General features: G+C 34.8%; 3 protein-coding genes across 3 annotated transcripts; 1 reads left to right on the top strand and 2 right to left on the bottom strand.

The window, feature by feature from the left end:
• Positions 1-4,578: 4,578 nt before the first annotated feature.
• Positions 4,579-7,632, top strand: LOC104737200 (protein FIZZY-RELATED 1). The gene is made up of 9 exons (XM_010457309.3): positions 4,579-5,236; positions 5,596-5,718; positions 5,833-5,937; positions 6,189-6,431; positions 6,507-6,701; positions 6,788-6,889; positions 6,978-7,040; positions 7,136-7,204; positions 7,301-7,632. Exons 1-9 carry the CDS (start codon positions 4,763-4,765, stop codon positions 7,352-7,354), a joined length of 1,428 nt encoding a protein of 475 aa, XP_010455611.1. The 5' UTR covers positions 4,579-4,762; the 3' UTR covers positions 7,355-7,632.
• A 1,856-nt stretch (positions 7,633-9,488) lies between these two features.
• LOC104737199 (magnesium dechelatase SGR1, chloroplastic-like) lies at positions 9,489-11,094 on the bottom strand. Its single transcript, XM_010457308.3, has 4 exons — positions 10,771-11,094; positions 10,441-10,614; positions 10,161-10,328; positions 9,489-10,068 (listed from the first exon to the last, which is right to left on the bottom strand). The coding sequence occupies exons 1-4, from the start codon at positions 10,897-10,899 to the stop codon at positions 9,715-9,717; spliced, it is 825 nt and encodes a 274-aa protein (XP_010455610.1). The 5' UTR covers positions 10,900-11,094; the 3' UTR covers positions 9,489-9,714.
• Positions 10,990-12,923, bottom strand: LOC104737198 (magnesium dechelatase SGR2, chloroplastic-like). The gene is made up of 4 exons (XM_010457307.3): positions 12,497-12,923; positions 12,069-12,242; positions 11,801-11,968; positions 10,990-11,564 (listed from the first exon to the last, which is right to left on the bottom strand). Exons 1-4 carry the CDS (start codon positions 12,626-12,628, stop codon positions 11,208-11,210), a joined length of 831 nt encoding a protein of 276 aa, XP_010455609.2. The 5' UTR covers positions 12,629-12,923; the 3' UTR covers positions 10,990-11,207.
• Between the last annotated feature and the right edge of the window lie 7,944 nt (positions 12,924-20,867).

The following is a 20,867-nucleotide window of genomic DNA, read 5'->3' as shown; positions in this document are numbered from 1 at the left end:
AGCTGCATGTTATTCATTATGCAAGTAGAACCTTGGATGACACTAAAGAAAGGTATTCAACCACAAAAAAGAGCTTTTAGCAGTGGTATTTGCATTTCAAAAGTTCATAAACTACCTAGTAGGTTCCAAGGTGATTGTGTATACTGATCATGCTGCTTTAAGGCACATCTACTCAAAGAAAGATACTAAGCCCAAGTTGTTGAGATGGATTCTGCTTCTACAAGAATTTTACATGGAGATAGTAGATAAGAAGAGTATAGAGAATGGAGTAGCTGATCATTTATCCAAAATGAGGATAGAGGAGGCTATACCAATTGATGATTCGATGCCTGAATAGAAGCTGATGCAATTGGAGACCACTCGACCTACTGCTCGAGCTAGCACTCGATCGAGTGTGTTTGGTCACTCGATCAAGCATGACCAGATGGAGGAATGGATGGCAGTTGACAGTGAAGATTTACCTTGGCATGCTGATATAGTGAACTACAAGGCCTGTGAAGAATGTCAATAGTTATTATTGGGATGAGCCTTATCTATAAAAGAAGGGATCAAATGACATGTTTAGTAGATGCATAGCATAGAATGAAGTAGAACGAGTGCTAGGGCACTGTTATAGTTCAGCTTATGGAGGTCATTTTGCAACTCTCAAAACTGCCTTGAAGGTTTTACAAGCTGGTTTATGGTGGCCAACTCTGTTCAAGGACACCCACAAGTTTATTACAAGCTGTGATGCTTGCTAAAGGATGGGAAACATTACAAGAAGAAATGAAATGCCTCAAAACACAATTATGGAGGTTGAAATATTTGATGTGTGGGGAATTGATTTCATGGGTCCTTTTAACCCTCCTTCAAATGGGAATGTTTACATATTGGTAGATGTGGACTATTTCTCCAAGTTGGTAGAGGCCATTGCAAGTCCCACCAATGATCACAAGATAGTTCTTAAGCTTTTCAAGACCATAATCTTTCCAAGATATGGAGTTCCAAGGGCTGTGATTAGTGATGGAGGAACACACTTCATCAACAAGGTCTTTGAGGGAATGCTAAGGAAATATGGAGTTAAACATAAGGTGTCTACAACTTATCATCCTCAAACAAGTAGGCAAGGTGGAGGTTTCAAACAAGCAAATCAAGGCCATTTTATCAAGAATAGTGAGAGCAATAAGAAAATATTGGTCTAACAAGCTTGATGAGACACTTTGGACTTATAGAACAACTTTCAAGACTCCAATAGGAAGGAATCCATTTCAACTTTTTTATGAGAAGTCTTACCATCTCCCTGTTGAGGTTGAGTATAAGGCCCTATGGGTAATTAAGTGTTTAAATATAGATTTGGAGACAGCCCAAGCTAAGAGAAGCTTGATCTGCATGAACTTGAAGAGATCATATTAGAAGCTTATGAGAGCTCCAAGATCTATAAAGATAGGACAAAAGATTTTTAAGACAAGAACATCCTTGTTAAAGACCTCAAGGCTGGAGATCAAGCTCTGCTATTCAATTCAAAGCTTAAGTTGTTTCCAGGGAAGCTAAAGAGCAGATGGGGAGGTTCTTTTGAAGTAAAGGAGGTTTACCATTTGGAGCCATCACATTTCTCAACAAGGATGATAGTGAATTCACAGTCAATGGACATAGAGTCAAGAAATACTGGGCAGAAGAAGAGAAACATGAAAAGTTTTCAATGTATCTCAAGGATGCCCCTCAAGCTTGAGAAGCTTGAAAAAGTCAAGCTAAGTGACTAAAACAAGCTCACTAGGGAGGAAATCTCTAAGGTATCCATGTAAATACTAGTCTAATTTTTTGGTATTTTGATCTTGTTTTAGTGTTTCTGTGGCCATGAAAGAAGGAGAGTTTAATCAAAGAAAGAGAAGAAAGATCGGGAGCCTACTCGACCAGCTGCTTGACCGAGCATCCGATCGTGCATGCTCGAGTATGTAGGAGGGCAGTTAACACAACAGTACGCTCGAGCAGGCGCTCGACCATCACACCAAGGGCACTCGACCAAGCGCCTGTCCGAGTACCAGGTCGAGTTGCGTCCATCTCCATCAAAAGCTCAAATGGAAGCCCAAGACATTGAATACACTTATGACTGCATGAGTGATGCTATAGATAACTTCTTCCACAACCCATGAGGTACCAACACCACCTATCTCATTATAAATACCAATGCATTTCATGTTTTGTTTGGTTTTGTTTCTTAAATCCTCTTTCAAATTTTTGTTACACAAGGTACTGTGTAATTTAAGTTTGGGGGAGGGTTTGAGATAGCATTTGACATTTTTTTTTTCTATTTTCTTATTTCAAATTTTTAGCATTATTATGTGAGTACTTCCATTTCATCTCTTGCATGGAAAAACTCTAAAAATTTGAACATTTTACAAAAAATCTTTTAAAAAAAGAGTGTTCATGCATTTTGCATTGCATATTAGAATCTTGTTAGTATGCTTCATATAGGACTGTTTCATATTTGCATTAGAGATCAATGATGAGTTAAGTCTCGTCAACTTGTTTAAATTCACAAAACTAGGATTAATGCCCAAGTTAATAGTACTTTGATGCTAGTTAATAGTACTTTGATGCATAGTTTACTAGCTAGTTTTGTCATTTTTGTGTAGTTTAGCCTCTTTTTGTGCATTAGAGTAGAATATGCATTGAATTTGTATTATTACATGCATAAACAGGTGAATTGGACCCTATGGAGCATGGAAGTGAGCTGAGGAGGATGAGAGTGCAACCAGTGGAGCAGATCAAGGTTGGAATAGAAGAAAACCAAGGTCCGGAGGCCATTCGATCATCACACTCGACCAGACACTCAACCGTGTGGAGAGATGTACGCGACCGGGTGAAGAATCCGAATAAGTAGCCACTCGACCGTGCACATGGTCGAGCACTTCCAGCCGCCTTATTGTTTTGTCTGCTAGCTAAATCAGGGCTTCCTTCCCCCACTATATATATCCCTTGTACTTGTGGCTGCCCAACAAGTCAGAAAAATATCGTAGAGTCTTAGTGAGTCATCAATAAACTTAGTTTTTGCTTTTTTTGGTATTTAGTACTTTGTTGCATCATTTTCCACTTTTAACTTGCTTTTTTCCATATTTTCAGAGTCTTGTAAACCTTATAACTTTTGAACTGGTAAGAATCTGAGTTTGCTAAGTTGTAGATCTCTCTCTGATATATATAATCATGCTTGTTTCATCATTTTCTGGGTTTGAGTTTATCATTATGATTTTTGGATCTGAGTAGTGAGTTAAGAACCTAGAGATGGATTAGGCTGGTTTAGGGTTATGATTATCTAGGTTGATCAAGCTTGTTTGTTTATAAATTCTTTCCAGATTAGGTGTTCTCTAAGCTATCTTTCTTCTGAGAAGTTAAGAATAGATCTGAGGTGTTTTAGTATTCAACCAATGTTTTAGCATGCTTGATAGACTAATACTGGATATTACTTTCTCTAGCCTAAGATATTAGTTGTCTAGGGTGGTGTTTGACAAATAATGAATCAAGATCTTAAAGCCTGTTTAGTATGGTTTCACCAATGAGAGTTGGGTTAGGATATTACTAAACTTGATTGTTATTGCCATGATAGTGGATTAGCAAGTTTATGAGGTTATTGTCTAAATATTAGCTCATTGTTGATTGAGGTTTGTTGATCAGTTTAGGTAGTCATAGCTTGAGACCACCCAATGAATCCATCTCTAGGTCCTACTTTGTTTATTGACTGTATGTTTCATAGCTTACTGTTATGTTTGATTTTTTTTTTTTTTTTTGTAGTTGTTAAAATTGTTTCTCTTCTTTGTAGTAAGTCACTTGACCTAGCCACTCAACCAAGCAAACGGTCGAGTGTTTGATTGAGCACCATCTTGGTTACTTTACATTATTTTATGTTTTGCATCTTTGTAGTTCATTTCATTGCACTTGTCTAGTTCTTATTCCTTTTTGGTTATATCACCCTTTATGGATTGATATCTCTTATATTGCAACATCATAAGAGAGTAAAACCTATTGCATTCTACCTGATCATCATAGAGTATGTTTGTTTGACATTTCATCATACATTCATAGATTCACCTTCTATGGATTGACATCACCATTTATGGATTGACATCTCTTATATTTCAACATCATAAGTGAGTTAAAACCTTTTGAATTCTACCTGATCACCAACATAGGTATGTTTGTTTGGCATTTCATCATACATTCATAGGTTCACCAACATAGAAAAATGCATGTTTCAGAAAAAAGTTTTTGTGGGAAATTTTTTTATTTTATCTGTTAATTTAAATATTTTGCAAATAAAAGTAAATTGGTTACTAAATAATAATAAAAAGATAAAAATGAAAATGGCCAAGAATATGTATTAAAAAAAAAAGAATATCTCCAAAAGAGAATTTCTGACAAATTTTACGAAAAAAAAGAGTTATTATTTGGTTAATTAAGCCATTAAGAAAAAAATGTATATTTGGTTGATTCACAGAAAGTATTGGGCCAAAGCTTATTGAAACGAGATTAAAGCCCAACTAAAAGGTCCAATAAGATAACGGACAAAGATGATTGTCTAAAACTACGATAAACCCTACTACACCTGATCTGCCCCTTATTTTCGCACCATTTCACTTGACGTTTTCTGTTTCCCTCAACAATTTTCCCGGGAAAGGAAAAAAAAAAGCTTTAGTGAAGAAAAAAAAAAAACAGAAAGGTTTCATTTTTTTTTTCTCAACCCAAAATCGCAAATCTGGAGGAAAGAAACAGTAAGAGATTCAAATCAGCCATGGAAGAAGATGAATCAACACCGGAGAAGAAGATAGATTCTCAGCTGAATCTTCCACCGTCGATGAATCGACCGACGGTCTCACTCGAGTCTCGAATCAACCGTTTAATCGATTCAAACCATTACCACTCTCCTTCGAAGCCTATTTACTCAGATAGGTTTATCCCCAGTAGATCTGGTTCCAATTTCGCTCTTTTCGATCTCGCATCTTCTTCGCCGAAGAAGAAGGATGGGAAAGAAGACGGGGCTGGTTCATACGCGAGTCTTTTGAAAACGGCGCTTTTTGGTCCGGTGACGCCGGATAAAAGCGATGTTGTTAATGGGTTTTCTCCGTCGCGGAATATTTTTAGGTTTAAGACGGAGACGCAGAGGTCTTTGGACTTGTATTCGCCTTTTGGTTCTGATGAGGCGGCTCCTGGTGTTAGCCCTAGTCCTGTTAAGTCGCCGAGGAAGATTCCTAGGTCTCCTTATAAGGTGAGTATTTGCTTCATTCTTTTTTTGGGCTTTGGGGGTTTCTCAGGGTTTCTAGGGTTTGTGGGTTGAATTTAGGGTTTTTAGATTGTGTTTTCTTGGATGGATTTTTGTATTGTTTGGTGGATTTCAGGTTTTTGAGACTTGTGTTTCTTGATTGTGTTTGCCACATTTCATCTTCATGTGTGAAATTGTGTATTATGAGACTCTTGAGTTCTTTGTGAAGTTGTTGGATAGTGGGGACTGGATTGTTTGTTTAGGGAAACGTAGTGTCTACTCTTTATTCAGTTTGATTAGCAATGTCTGTCCTTTTTGTTTCATTTGCCCTGTTGATGAGAGTTGAGGCTTCTTGTTGTTGTTAGGTATTGGATGCGCCGGCTCTACAAGATGATTTTTACTTGAATCTCGTAGATTGGTCCGCCCATAATGTTCTTGCAGTAGGATTAGGGAACTGCGTGTACTTGTGGAATGCTTGTAGTAGCAAGGTGAGTTTTTTTTCTTTTCTTTTCTTTTCATCCTAATTTGTAACTTCTGTTTCATTCTTGTCTTAGGTAACTGCAGTGTCTTTTGTGGTGTGAATCTCTTTTTTCTATATGCAGGTAACTAAGTTATGCGATCTTGGGGTCGATGACAGTGTTTGCTCTGTGGGTTGGTCACTACGTGGAACACATTTGGCGATTGGCACTAGTAGCGGAACAGTACAGGTTAGATATAATCAAGACACATTTGAATTATGTCGGAGACTAGGTTGAATTAAACAATGGGATTAGTCCTTGAGAATGTAGCTTCTCTAAACGTTGTTTAACAGGAGTGCAATAACTAGTTTAGTTCATCGAATCATATTGGCTGCATTAACATGATCCTCGATGGTTAAGATGGATATTTGCCTTAAGATATGAGGAAGGAGTCATGATCTTTCTGTGGAGAACTTACCCTTAGTGTTTTCTGTTACTAGATCTGGGATGCGGTACGATGCAAGAGCATAAGAACAATGGAAGGTCATCGTCTAAGAGTTGGAGCCTTGGCATGGAGCTCATCACTTCTGTCTTCTGGTAGTAGAGACAAGAGAATACTTCAGAGGGACATAAGGTCTCAAGAAGATCATGTCAGTAAGCTAAAAGGTCACAAATCCGAAGTATGTGGACTCAAATGGTCTTTTGACAATCGCGAGTTAGCATCAGGCGGAAATGACAATAAGGTATATCTTCATTTTGTGTACGAAACAAACATAATTTTGCAAGCACGGGTAATGATGATTCTAGGATCTTTGCAGCTTTTTGTATGGAACCAACATTCAAAACAACCGGTTTTGAAATACTGTGAACATGCCGCAGCAGTGAAAGCCATTGCCTGGTCACCACATGTTCACGGGCTTCTTGCTTCCGGTGGCGGCACTGCTGATAGATGTATTCGTTTCTGGAACACAACGACAAACACTCATTTAAGTTGCGTAGACACCAACAGTCAGGTAAGCCCAGTTATGCTGGCTTTGAATAAACGACCAAAATTTTACACCGCAGTTATATATCTAAATAATCGTCTTAATACACGCAGGTGTGTAATCTGATGTGGTCCAAGAACGTGAATGAGCTTGTGAGCACACACGGATATTCCCAGAACCAAATCGTCGTTTGGAAATATCCAACCATGTCTAAAGTAAGAATTCTTTCTTCTTCATCTTGGTTTCTTTTTCTTCATTGCTGAATTTTTGAGATTTTAGTGATTGAAACTGTTACTCTGACAGTTGGCAACTCTCACTGGTCACACGTTCCGCGTTCTGTACCTTGCAGCCTCACCCGATGGACAGGTTCGTCTTTTTATTTCTCCTCATTGAACAATTGTGTACTCATTATTCTGTTGTCTGTCTTCTGCATCAAAACACTCTTCTTGTATCCATGGCAGACTATTGTGACAGGAGCAGGAGATGAAACCCTTAGATTCTGGAATGTCTTCCCTTCCCCGAAATCTCAGGTAAAGAACACCCGGCGTATATATATGTCGGATTCTTAACATCTTAACTATGTGAAAATGATCATTAAGTAACATACACTCTGTTTCCATTCTCAGAACAGGGAAAGCGAAATTGGGGCATCATCTTTTGGTAGAACAACAATCCGGTGAAATGTTGACATGATTTTTTTTTTTAATTCTAATCTCCTCCGGTGATAAAAGAAGAAGCTAATTCACAGAGATTTTGTTAGTTAGTCCTCCTAACCAAACCTCCCAGAGATTTTGTGAAGTCTTTTCTTATGAATATGCAAAAATTAGTTGAAGCAACTAAAAATGTCATATTAACGATGAGAGCTTTTTTTTTTTTGTGTGATCTGGTTTCTTTAGTTTTTTTTCCCATGTATAGATTGAATTCTTTTTTTTCTGTATATATGATTTTTTTTTTCAAACTTTTATCTACAGCAAGGAGAATGTAAGATGTAGATTTCTCCTTACCTAGAGTTAAAATGTTACAAGGACCACCAATGTTATAAGGAGCACCAACTAATCTAAGTTCTCTTACTAATCTAAGTTCAATTATTTTCACGTTAAGGTGTGGTCCTAGTAACAAATAGTATTGAACCTGCAGGACCAAAACGATTTTGATTTATTAGAATTATGATGTTGATCAACCCCTTATTGCTTCCAATACATAGAAAATCCAAAGTGCATGATGTCGATCTATGCTTATTGCTTCCAAGTTTCAAATAAAAAATCCAAAGTGTTTTTAGTTAAATAATTTTGTTTATTATAGATAATACAAAAAATGAAATTCGTTTTACATACGAATTTCACCAAAAAAGCAGGTGAAATAAGACTGCTTTTTTTGTGATAAGTCTTATACTCTTTTTGATGTTTATTAATCTATTTTTTAGAAAACAGTTTTGTTCAAAAAAGATCTTTTTCTTTTCTCCATGCAATATTTATTGATGAATGATAAACTTCAAGAAAAATAATTGAATACTAATGATTTAGAGTTATAAAAAATTGCACATGGCAAAAAATAATGCATTTGTAAATTAACTTTTAGTATTTTTTTCATAATATATGTTAAAATCTATAATAATGGGTTAATTAGGAAGAAACTGCATATTGAAAACGGAGAGAGTAAATTTAGTTTTTGACTTTATAAATTGACTCCGTACAAATTGGAAGCATGTACAAATTACACATTCTAATAGACGGATAGACGGACTGTCGCACCATAGAATGCGTTTTCTATATACATACGAATTTATCACATAAAATATAAACTTATTGCAATACAATATGATTTAACACGATAGATTTATAAACTTGTTGATATATACATGTTTTGTTGCCATGTTAATCTAACATATAATTTTTTTTTTGTTTAAAAAACAATATATTTTTTAATCACTAGACTGGAGTTATCTTGTTTCTAACATATAATTGGAACATGTTAATCCAGCATTTATTTTATTATATTGCTAAAGAATTTGTAATATGTGTAAAAGAACATTTTTGTCCAACTTAGTTGATGAGAGATAACTAAAATTTACAATAACCATAGGTGAATTCTTAAATTTTTAATTTTTTGGGGTATATATATAGATTAATATAGCCCTCGATCCCAATTCTTGAGAGCACTTGCTTTGTTTTCCATCACCAGCAAGATCTTCCTAGTAATGGTAACATGAGGCAGAGACAAACCGTGATGATACCGAAGGTTACGCCCTTTCCACAACTCAAAAGTTCCTTTCTTGCCAAACTTGATAGGGAAAGCTAATTATTAATCATAGGCGACTTAGCTGTATGTAGCCAGAGAAGAATTTGGTCCCAAGAGTGAGGGATATTTGACAGACCCATGTTATGAGTCACACTATCCCAAATAGAGCTGGAAAATTGGCATTCGAAGAACCGATGATTTCGGCTTGTAGTATGAGAGCCACATAGAAGACATACTGGCTCCACATCTATCCCTCAAGCCGATAATCTATCAAGGGTTGGATTAATATAGCCCTTATAAACCATAGGTTAGTGAGAGAAAAAAAAAAAGACTAGTCTTTGCCTCACCACATAATATTACCCTCACGTTTTTGCATGTATCGATGCCTCCATTTATGATATACGTAATTTATGTAGAATCAATTCAGGTATTTTTTTGTTTCCTCCTAACATAATAATGTGCAATAAAGTTTCGAAAACTCCTTCTATCCACTAATCCACAATAATCTATAGATATTTTATGTTTACATTCTTCATAAATGATATACGAAATGTTAATATTTCTACGACGTTAAAATTCACATATAGTTGAACTCTTCATAAATGATCAACACACGGATTAAAACACATGTATATGTAGAGTAGATTCACATATAGTTGTAGTCTTGTAGAGTATATTATAGCACAAAGATCGTAAAACATAAAATATACATTAATGGATATCTTGCACACGACGTAAATAGTTTGAGTCGCGCCTTGTTATTATTTACTCCAATATCGAAGGATACGTCTCTGTTGTATTACTATTCTCTTTTACTACGATTATACGTGTACTCAGTCACAAGATTCTCTCCGGCCGTAGCTACATCTTCATCCTCTTCATGACCTTGGCTGCCATGAGAGTGAGAAGACCACGAGATCGTGCTGTCCATCGGAAAGCAACAGCTGCACTCATCAAGACAAGGAGGTTCCGGTAGGACTTCACACGTCTCAGTCTTACAATCACCGCGCGAGGTAGCCTCACATAGCGGACCCAAACATTCGACTTTGTTGAACTCGGGGATGTTTGAATGGAAATAAACCCAAACACAAGCTTCATGCAGCTCAGGGTAATTGTTTAACATGTTCTCATCTCCATAGACAAAAGCGTTTAACACCTATAAATCAATCAAAAATAAATGGATCCATTACTTTGCCTAAGAAGTCGATAATCGCGTAGACTATAGTTCGGTTAAAGAAAAAAAATTACCATTGGTAATTCCTTGCAAAATATGAAGTAACGAAGTTTTGCAGTGAGGTCCAAAAGAAAATGATCGCCGCTAATGTGACAATGAACGTGAAGCGACATTTTACTTTTCACCTTTCTCCACTCGGCAACCACTTCGTCCCGGTACAATTTGTTTGTCCATCCTTGCAACTGGCACAACCAGGGGAAAAAAACAATTCATCAGACGCAAAACTCTAAACTTCAAACACTTAACTTTAACTGTAATGTGTATACATATGTTAAACGGTGGATATATAGTTACCTGAGAATTATTGATAGATTGAGAGATAGCCAAAGTTAAGTTTGAGCTGATGTCACTGTGAGTGAGAGTGTAAGTTCTTGGGAGCTTTGAGGGATGCTTCTTCTCATCAACTCCTAAGAACACGACATTCAGTTTAGAAGCTTCGAAAACCGCCTGTCCGAATAATCTTGCAACCTTCACAATACCGAAAGAAACAAAAAAAAAAGCCAGATGCAAAGTAAAATAGCATTAGCATCTAATCTAGATACGACAAGTAGTAGATATGTTCACTTAGTTTTCTAGAAACAGAGATTTGAACACATTTCTCAGAGAGAAGAATGAAATTATTACAGGAAACATAGATTGCTTCTTCTTCTTGGTACTTCTAGTGGTTGAAGGGATTGAGCTACCTCTCTCTTTGTCTGAAAAATCTTGTTTCAAGTTTGCTGGGAGCAACAAATTTGCCATAAGGCTACACATCTTTTCTCTCTCTCAGAATTGTAGAGGCAATAAAGATAATGAAAATTGTCCATAAAATGATAGGGTGTCTTCCGGTGACTTCACACGATATGCTACTATTTATCTCTATTCATAACCATACAATCAAAACACATGCATCGCGGGTGGGTCTAATACAACTATTCACCTCAAAAGAAGTATCTAACTTATGATACCAAGACTTAGGATACAATTGTTTACACCCAATTTACAAAGAACAAACAAACTGTCATGTCCCCACTTTTCCTAACCACCAAACAAAAACAAAATACACATTGTTATGCCATCTATCATTTCGATCTCTCAGCGTTAGGTCCAAAATTTCCCAACATGCCATCCGCGAGATTCTCATCCGCTACCGCTTTGCTATGTTGATAATGACGATGAGACCACGGGATCGTGCTAACACTCGGAAAGCAACATTTGCACTCATCAGGACAAGGTAGCTCCGGTAGAGTTTCACTCTTTTTACGGGTTCTATTTCCGTCATGCTGGTGCTGTGACGTGGCCTCCCAAAGCGGGCCCCAACATTCGACCTTGTTGTACTCCGGAATGTTAGAATGAAAATAAACCCAAACAGGAGATTCTTGCAGCTCTGGGTAGCTTGTTAGCAAGTTCCCATCTCCGTGGACAAAAGCTTTCAATACCTATAAAGCAATAGCTCACAATTATTAATAGTCCACTTTGTTACATACCATATAGGTCACTATTATTAATTGACCACGTTGTTACCTAGCATATACAAGGTCACTATTATTACTAGACCACGTTGTGAAAGACCATATAGAATATGAATCTTACTCTGGCCATTTAAAAATTCATAGTGGCAAAACTTATACATGACATTAACCACTAGACTATTACCAAGATTGTGCAAACTTACCACCGGTAATTCTTTACAAAAGATGTAGTACCGAAGCTTCGCAATGAGATTCAAGAGGAAGTGGCCTCCGCTAATATGGCAATGAACGTGGAGCGACATTTTACCTTTCACTTTTTTCCACTCGGCCACAACTTCGTCCCGGAACAACCTAGTTGCCCATCCTTGCAACTACTGAACCCACAAAACCCAAATTTTCCATTAATCTCCTAGATTACTGAACTATAAAAACCGTATATACCTTGCAAACAAGGGGAGAATTTATGATTACCTGAGAATTGTTGATGGATTGAGATATAGCTAAAGTTAATTTAGCGGTTATGTCACTGTGAGTTAGAGTGTAAGTTCTTGGGAGCTTAGCTGGATGCTTCTTCTCATCAACTCCTAAGACTAATACTTTCAATTTGGAGGCTTCAAAAATCGCCGGTCCAAACAATCTTGCGACCTTATCCATTCAAAATTTTGCAAATTACCAATTCATCACTTCATTAAATTTTAGATTCAAACAAGACGTAACGTGAAGAGATAAACCCTAAAAAACAGAGTAATCAAACTAAACCAATCGAAATTATTTTTTTACTATTCCTAAAATTGTACAGAATTAGTAATAGATCTACATAGATACGTATCAAAATCAAACAAATAATGAAAATAATAACAAAACAAAAACTTTGAAAACAGAGTGTTTGAGATACTCACAGGAACAATAGATCTGTTATTCATCTTGGATCTTCTAGTGGTAACACAGAGTGAGCTATTACTGCTCTGTCTCTGTGGAAAAGTTGGTTTCATCGTCGATGGTAGTAAAAGATTTGTCGCCAAACTACACATCTCTGCTTGTTTTCAAGTAATCAAAATTTGCAGAACCACGAGATTGAAGAATACAATAATTATAAATACAGAGACAGCTCTATTAATCAAGATTTCACGCTATTCTTACGTGTTGGTAATCAAAAACTTGTTAACTTTGAAACCACGAAAAAAAAAGATTTCAAGCTTTCGCTTTCGGTTTAGTTTTTTTTTTTCCTTCCAGGTATTTTTTTCTTTTTCTTTTCTTTCTCTTTTTGTTGCGTGTTGGGTTAGATAACTATATATACGAGTTTAGAAGAAGGTTACTTCTGTTTCTAGACTTCTTCTTACTCCAAAGATCTCTGTAAACAGATGAGACTGAGAGTGACACGTGGCGTCCAGCTTCTTTACTGCATGAGCTAGCATGTGTCGTTTAGACTATATATTAGCTTAGACGTGGCTTTAATGTGTTATGTGTTATGTACCGTTTACTTTTTACGAAGCAAGTAGATAAGATGTTCGGTCCTTGCCAAATTGTGGTCACACTTTTAGCTGCCGTTTTGCCTAAATGTGTTTGCCAAATTGTGGTCACACTTTTTTGTTTCCGTTGCCTAAAATATATCCGTATGATCCGGTGTTGACTATAAACCCGGGTTAAACTTTGACTGAAGTTAAAATTATCTGTTAGTTGATTAATCTAGTATGAATTGGTTAAAGTAACAAATTATCTATGAATCGGACTATCTAGTAATCTCAAAGATACATTTTCAAAATGTTAGTCCACACATCATTATGAATTAATTGAGATTAAAATTATTGTAAATCAAAAGGACTCTCGTCGGTCAGAACGTAAGAGTTGACTCGCTGGTCAATACGATATTTTGCAAGATCAGACGATTTAGGAGTGAAAATGAAGAAAGGTTTGGAGTCTCTGGAATCACTGGGTTAGCGTCGCAGCAACAAAAATGAAGCGTCTATGCGCCAATGAGGCTATTTCCTTGGTTTTCAAGTTGAATCTAGAGGAGTCTTACATCACTTATTCAGTAGAGAACTATACCACATATGGTTTGGTCATGGATGTTTCGGGGCAGTTCATGCTACACATTTTGTTAGTTGAGATCCAGATGTGGGGTGTGATATGGTCTCAACCCAAGAGATAGATGTGCGGTTTTTAATTCTTGTGAATCGTTTACGATTTTCAATGAAAACCAAGACAAAATGCCTTGTAAGTGTGTTCCTGGTTTCAGACAACCGATCAACCATGACTTGACTTTTCTGGTGGTTGTGAAAGGGAAACCAAATTTCAATGTGGCAAAGGAAACAACAATTTCCTTCCTATTGGAAACATGAAATTATCCACTGATCCAACAACAACATTGGGCTTGGCAGCAAATCCTGTTACAACAACTCGGCCTATGCATATGATGGCGAAAAGTGTTTGATGTGGAGAACAAATGCCTTTAATCTCCAACAACTCGATGCATATAGCAGCAAGGAACACATATTTTTCCTTAGATAGAATTAAATTATTCATAATAGTATAATATTTGGTTTAGATAGAATTAAAGAGCACAAGTCTTCCTGCAAATACATTTGTTGTAGAAGAATCCTCCTTTGAAACTTGAGAGAAGGTCTCTTTATAACGAGAGAATCCTTCTTCAAAAATGAAGAGAAGATCTTTTTATAGTCAATGCCATCTTTTTGGGTAAAACCTTTGGCAACTAGCTGAATCTTGTATCTTGCAATGTTACCTTTTGAGTCGCGTTTAGTCTTAAAGACTCATTTAGAACCAACGGTTTTGAAACCGTTCGACAACTCTACTAAGTCTCAAACATTATTATCACCCATAGATTTTTTTTCTTCTTTCGCGGAAATAGACTATTTTTTCAGAATTGTCACTTTCCATGGCTTTTCAGAATATGTTTGGATCTTTGTCAATGCTTAAGTCACATTCACTTTCAACAGCATAAACCATATAGTCATTTGAATGGCAGATCTTCATTTCCTTTCAGATTGCCTTAATGGTTCTAGTGGTACACCATTTTCTTTATGAATAGCAACAATCTCATTAATAGTCTATTCATCTATTGGGATTTGTACATCATCATGTTGTTTTATTGCCTCATTTGAATGTACTGAAACAATAGGAACAACAACCTTAGGTGTAACGACAACATGTGAAGAAACTTCAACCTGAACTTCTTGAATGTCCACCTGTCTTGGTAAACCACTCCCACTAGTTTAACCATTTTCAATGAACCTACCATTTCCCGTTTCAACTATTCTCGTACTATGCTTAGGACAGTAAAATACATACCCCTTTGATTTTTCCGGATAGCCAATAAAGAAGCCACTGACAGTCCTCGAATCAAGTATTTTTTCATGTGGATTATATGGTTTTAGTTCTGCTGGATATCCCTAAAAACGTAGATGTCTTAACCTAGGTTTTCCTTCCTGTCCACAGTTCAAAAGGAGTCTTAGGAACTGCCTTACTAGGAACCCGGTTTAAGACATACATTGCTGTTTTTAATGCATATGTCCACAACGAAAGGGGTAAAGAACTATTAGTTATCATGCTCCTAACCATTTCCATTAAAGTACGATTCCGCCTCTCAGCTACACCATTCTGCTGAGGAGTACCAAGCATTGTATACTGTGCACAAGTAGCTTCACAAATGGACCATGAGATTGTCCATTTCGATGATTTTTTTGTAAAAGTCACCACCTCTATCAGACCGCACTACTTTTACTTTTCTATATAATTTCCTTTCCACCTCATTAATGAATATATCTAGAGTATTCACGGACTAAGATTTTTCATTCAACAGATAAGTATAACCATAACGTGAGTAATCATCAATAATGGTGATAAAGTATTTTTCACCGCTCCAAGATGGAGCATCAAATAGACCACATATATCGGTGTGAATTAACTCAATAACTTGAGTACTTCTTGTGGCTGGTTTCTTTGTAATGTGTTTAGTCTGCTTTCCTTTCTTGCAGTCTACACACATATCTAGATCACAAAAATCCAAGTGAGGAAGAATTTCATTTGTTACCAACCTCATAATTCTTTCCTTAGAAATGTGACATAGTCTTTGATGCCACAAGAAAGCTGAACTTTCATTAGATGCACTACGCTTAATGCCTTGATTTTCAATATTAAACAAAGATTCAAAAAACTTTATATCAAGATTGAAACGATAAAGTGAATCAAACAAAATACCACCTCTATTAAGGTAATCATTTCAGTACAATGAGAAAACACCATACAATGAGAAAACACCATGTCCAATCCTAAAATTAAAACATAAATTATGGAACCTACTAATGGAAACAAGATTTTTAGCACACTCAGGTACATAGAGACACCCTTCAAGACCTACATGACATCCAGTGTCCAAGATCAACTTATAAGTCCTAATGCCTTCAATTTGTGTCTTCATTCTGTTTCCCATGAACAAGAATGTTCAGGTCTTCTTATGGGCTGAATCAAACTGAATCCCTATTTAATATGAGACACATGAGTAGTAGCAACAATATCTAACCACCAAGTATTTTTAGGCACTTCGACAAAGTTCAGTTCCGAGCAAACATAAATATGTTGCATACCTTTCTTTTCGAACAAAGCATTTCTTTTCGGACTGTCTTTCTTGAAGTGTCCCATTTTCTTGCAAAAGAAACACTTCTTTTCCGTATGGATTTGACTTTCAGGACCTTTCATGATAGCTTTATCATTTATCTTGTCCTTCCTACTTGGTTTTCCTTTATTGCTGCTATCATATCCATAGCCCACAAGATTGACAATATGATGCTTCATTTTCTTAATTCTCTTTTCTCTTGAACTAACATAGTCTGTAACTCCTTAAATTCTCATTTATCTTTAATGATGTTGTAATTCACCTGGAACTGGCTAAACTCAAAAGGTAGAAAGTTCATAATGAATTGGACCAAGAAATTTTCATGAACTTCCATTTCCAAGGTTGACAACCTTGGTGCCAAGTTAGACATGTGGGTCTCACGATCATGAATTGGCTGAGACCAGTAAAAGTTTTTCGTAGTAAGCTCATTCATGAGACTTCCTACAATCTGATACGACTTGTCAGCCAAATCAGATTGTGAACACTCCTTAATTTTTTCTATGAATTCTCTTCTTTTCTTTGTCTTAGGCATAGATGGTTTAACACTTTCTGCTATCGTCATTTTCATAAGGTTCAAACTCAGCCTGTTCTATCGCTCCCAAATCTCATAACGAGATTTTTTTGGTTTTGGAGCTATAATGGTTGCGCAGGTTCATCATCCGTTAGTATTAAAGAGTCTAAAGCTATTATACCCAATGTAAACCGGATCTGATCGGACCATTCACCTTCATTCAGCTCATTGAACTTTACGACAGAGTTAGCAGATACATACAAGTTTGAAGAAGCTGCAAACATGTAAACATGCTTACCTATTAGTGCTTTGACACTTTTACACACTCTTAAGACCTAACTTAAATTTAATGCATGAATTTAAATAACTTTTGAACAATATTTAAATACAAACAATTTTAACGATGCTAAATTTATAATTTTATAATTAATTAAATCACATATTAATCAAATAAATTTGTTACTTTTGGATATACATATTATTGACTATATTAAAAATAATTAATTATTTTCATATCTCTATATTAATAAAAAAGAAGTACAACTTCTCTTTTGAACGAAAATATTCCCGATGCCAACAACCAGAAAACAACTGCATTAAAGGTTAAATATGACATTAAAAGTTATTGGGTCGGGTAATTTAAAAAAATTACCCGAAATCAAAACACTCGGACACCTATCCAAAAACTAAATATGGGTTATTTGGTTATATATTTATTCGATTAAATCAAAAATATTAAATATTAAATGAAAATTATATAGATAAAATCTATTCCAAATTTTTTATGGTTGATCGAATATTTATGGTGCCTATAATCTAGGAAATTAACAAAATTAACTACGAATCCTAAATTTTTGGGTATATAACTATTAACTAATAATTCTGAGATTTTGCATATATTCAAATCATAAATATGGGATACTAATTCCCGAAGTGATTTTACTATTCCATATACATCGGATACTAATTTCTGAAACTTTTAAGTTTTAACTAGCCCTATATTTTTGGAAACTTATTTAGAAAACTATAAAGCATTTTCTAATTTAGATTCTAAATTAATTGCATATAAAATATTAATTCCATAACAACCACAAATTGAAAAAAAAAACGATATTCTCAATTTTTAAAATTTAGCGTGTCAAAAACCTATTCTCAAATCTTCTATCCACCTAACCCCAAGAGACTTATGACCTCTATAAATAAGTTTTTCAATACGAAAAATTAGCACATCAACACTGATTTTATCTTTTTTTTTTTTTGTGTTCAAAGACTGATCTTATCTTTTAACACGATAAGAGAGCATTTCCAGAAATCAATAGCCCTTCATTTTCTTATATCAGAGATTAACAACCTTACTCAGTCGCATGGTGCATCTAAGTTAAAATCCTGCATAATGAATAATTTAATGTCAGATCTGTCCAGACAAAATAAGAAAGATGGAACTAATGAGAAAGTAAGTTTTCATGTGTATAAAACTTAAATCTATTTTTTTATATTAATTAACTTGATCTGTTTTCTGTCTCACAGAGCAAAGGTAACTCATTCACTTTCTGTCTCACAGAGCACAGCTCCACCTCATCCTATGAGCTTTGTTGGAAAGACTCCAATGGTATGTGTTAGAAGTTAGAACGTGTAACGTTACATTTATATACTAAATATTTTACAGTTCTCATTCTAATTTATTTTCCTAGGTTCCACTAATACTAATATTTCAGAAAACTCAGAAACTACTATGGACATTCTATCTATACTTCATTTTAGCGCAAAAAAAAAGAGGGTATTGTTCTTTTCTGGACAATCTAAGCATTCTTTCACAAGCAAGAAGCAACAGCATAAAATAATTACACAAATCCTTTGATACACTTCACATAACAAGGAAACAAAATTATATGTTAATGATGTTTTGTTCTGTTTTTTTTTTTTTTTTGTTTTGAATAGAAAATCAATCTAGGCCATCTGTGTTCACAATAAAATTTTATCAATATGTATATTAACATTTGTTTTCAGGACATCTATACTAAAGCATATATTCATATGTTCTAATCACGTATGTACAAAATTTCAATCAATATATATGACCTCTTCGTGTTGTTTTTTTATGTATGTACATGCATTACCTTGCTTTCTCATCTGTAGATAAGTATATATCGATGTGAATAGACGAGCCCGGAATCAATATTAGCTACATATAGCTGTCTTTCATGAACTGAATCTGGATCTGATCTGACGGAAATGGCTGCTCGAAACTAACCTAAATAAAACCATTGAAGAGTGAGAATTTTAGAAAGTGATTTCACTCAGATTTTTGTCGATTTCGGAAACTATGTACAAAAAGAGAATGAATAAAAATAGCTTACCTTTGCAAAACTATTATAGATCAATAACGATAACAAATTTTTGTTGTACTGGGTTTGATTTGAATCCATGATATCTTTGATGATTGAGAAATTTGCAGATCAATAAGGTTAATTTCACCTCGGTCGCTTATTTTGCTCGGTCACTTTCCCTTTCTACTTTTTTTTTATTAACTGAAGTAAAACTATTATGGGCTTTATGGACCTTTACAAAATTGCCTGAATTTCATTTATGGTTATTGGATTCTCATACGTGTTTGATATTGATATGGACTAATGGAAACTGATGAGGTTAATTTATATTAACCCACTACCATCGTTTATTTCTTTACATATTCCTCTTTAATTTTTGTGATGGTATATATATCTAAATATATTTTGATAGTATTAATAATCAAATGCCAATGGAAGAAAACTTTATAATATTAATTGGGAAGTATTTGATAGTAAAAACTTTAATTATAAGTTATAATAACCGCGAATATTCTTCCGTGCTATAGCGCGGATCCGGTCATAGTTATTAATTATATTCAATGATCCACCTTTGGGCGATCTCCAAGAATATAGATAACAAAATTGATCAATCAAAATTTTTATGTCATTTTTTAGTATCTCTTTAATCATGATCAGTTTAATAAATTTTTTTAAATTTCAATATCTATAAATAATATAACAAGGCCACTTTGATGACTAACAAGTTATATACAATATAAACATAAAAAATATATTTAATTATTTAATGAGTATAAATTAATTTATATTATGTTAATATTACATAACCCAAATTACCCGGTTATTAAATAATATTGCAGCCGAAGAAACCAAGAATTTATTAAGATATAAATGAACTGAAACGTAAATAAATGAACTGAAATCTGAAACTGGAACATTAATACATGAAGTCAAACTTGAAAGAGAACTGAAACATAATCTGAACTCAAACTAAATAAACCTGCAACTCAATCTCAATCTTAAAAGTACATAAACTGAACTCAAACTTGCAACTCTACTCATCAACATCTTCTTTTGTCTCATATTCACCATCATATACTTCATCTTCTTTTACATATATCACAAAGTGACGATGTTGAATACAGATCCATGTTGAATAAACAATTCAACAAAATTGAGATTAAGAATGCACTATAAATTAGTTTGAAACATAACTTAGACTTCCATTAGGTCCGTTGATCAACCAATTGCAAGCCCCAATATCTAGACCTGAACTTAGGGCTTTGATGATCAATGTCCCATTATAACAAGCTTATTGTTTTAACTTTAAAGTTTGAATTTTTTCCTGCAACTATCTAATTTTAACTTTGGAAAAGATTGAACAAAAGTTAAAGAATAAATCAACACAAATGAAAACTGTCAATTCCACGCTTTTTCTCCCAAGCTTTTGCCATGGACTTGAGAGAGAGACGAGAGAGAAAGACAGATAGAATCGGAAAACAATACAAATAAAATAATAAAAAAAATCCCCAGCCAATCACAACTTGACATACCCAAGTTTCTAAGTGAATCGAAAACATCTTAGTTAACCATACGATGCATCTTTTGATAATCTGATCAACTTAAACATATGATTTCATAATAATATATTCTAAGCATGAATGACCCTCATTCTTTCCACCTTAGTCTGTTATACAAATAAGACTAAAACCCATAAAACTATAAACATGAACTTTATTATTACGGTGTTGTTTTTAATATTAGAATCCACAATGTTAAATATAAATTTAAACTTTATTATTAAACCGAAAGGCCACTTAGAA

The sequence above is a fragment of the Camelina sativa genome, chromosome 13 (genome assembly GCF_030686135.1).
Source record: "Camelina sativa cultivar CO46 ecotype springtype chromosome 13, ASM3068613v1".
Taxonomy (NCBI): domain Eukaryota; kingdom Viridiplantae; phylum Streptophyta; class Magnoliopsida; order Brassicales; family Brassicaceae; genus Camelina; species Camelina sativa.
The sequence above is the reverse complement of the archived record's forward strand: the minus strand, read 5'-3'. Positions and strand labels throughout refer to the sequence as shown.

Coding starts and splice junctions, on each gene's coding strand:
- LOC104737199 (XM_010457308.3), bottom strand. CDS start 10,899: ATGTGTAGCCTTATGGCAAATTTGTTGCTCCCAGCAAACTTGAAACAA. Junction 10,615..10,770: donor AGAAGCAATCTATGTTTCCT/GTAATAATTTCA, acceptor GGTATTGTGAAG/GTTGCAAGATTATTCGGACA. Junction 10,069..10,160: donor TTTGCAAGGAATTACCAATG/GTAATTTTTTTT, acceptor ATTGATTTATAG/GTGTTAAACGCTTTTGTCTA.
- LOC104737198 (XM_010457307.3), bottom strand. CDS start 12,628: ATGTGTAGTTTGGCGACAAATCTTTTACTACCATCGACGATGAAACCA. Junction 11,969..12,068: donor AATCCATCAACAATTCTCAG/GTAATCATAAAT, acceptor TGGGTTCAGTAG/TTGCAAGGATGGGCAACTAG. Junction 11,565..11,800: donor TTTGTAAAGAATTACCGGTG/GTAAGTTTGCAC, acceptor ATTGCTTTATAG/GTATTGAAAGCTTTTGTCCA.
- LOC104737200 (XM_010457309.3), top strand. CDS start 4,763: ATGGAAGAAGATGAATCAACACCGGAGAAGAAGATAGATTCTCAGCTG. Junction 5,719..5,832: donor GGAATGCTTGTAGTAGCAAG/GTGAGTTTTTTT, acceptor TTCTATATGCAG/GTAACTAAGTTATGCGATCT. Junction 6,890..6,977: donor AATATCCAACCATGTCTAAA/GTAAGAATTCTT, acceptor TTACTCTGACAG/TTGGCAACTCTCACTGGTCA.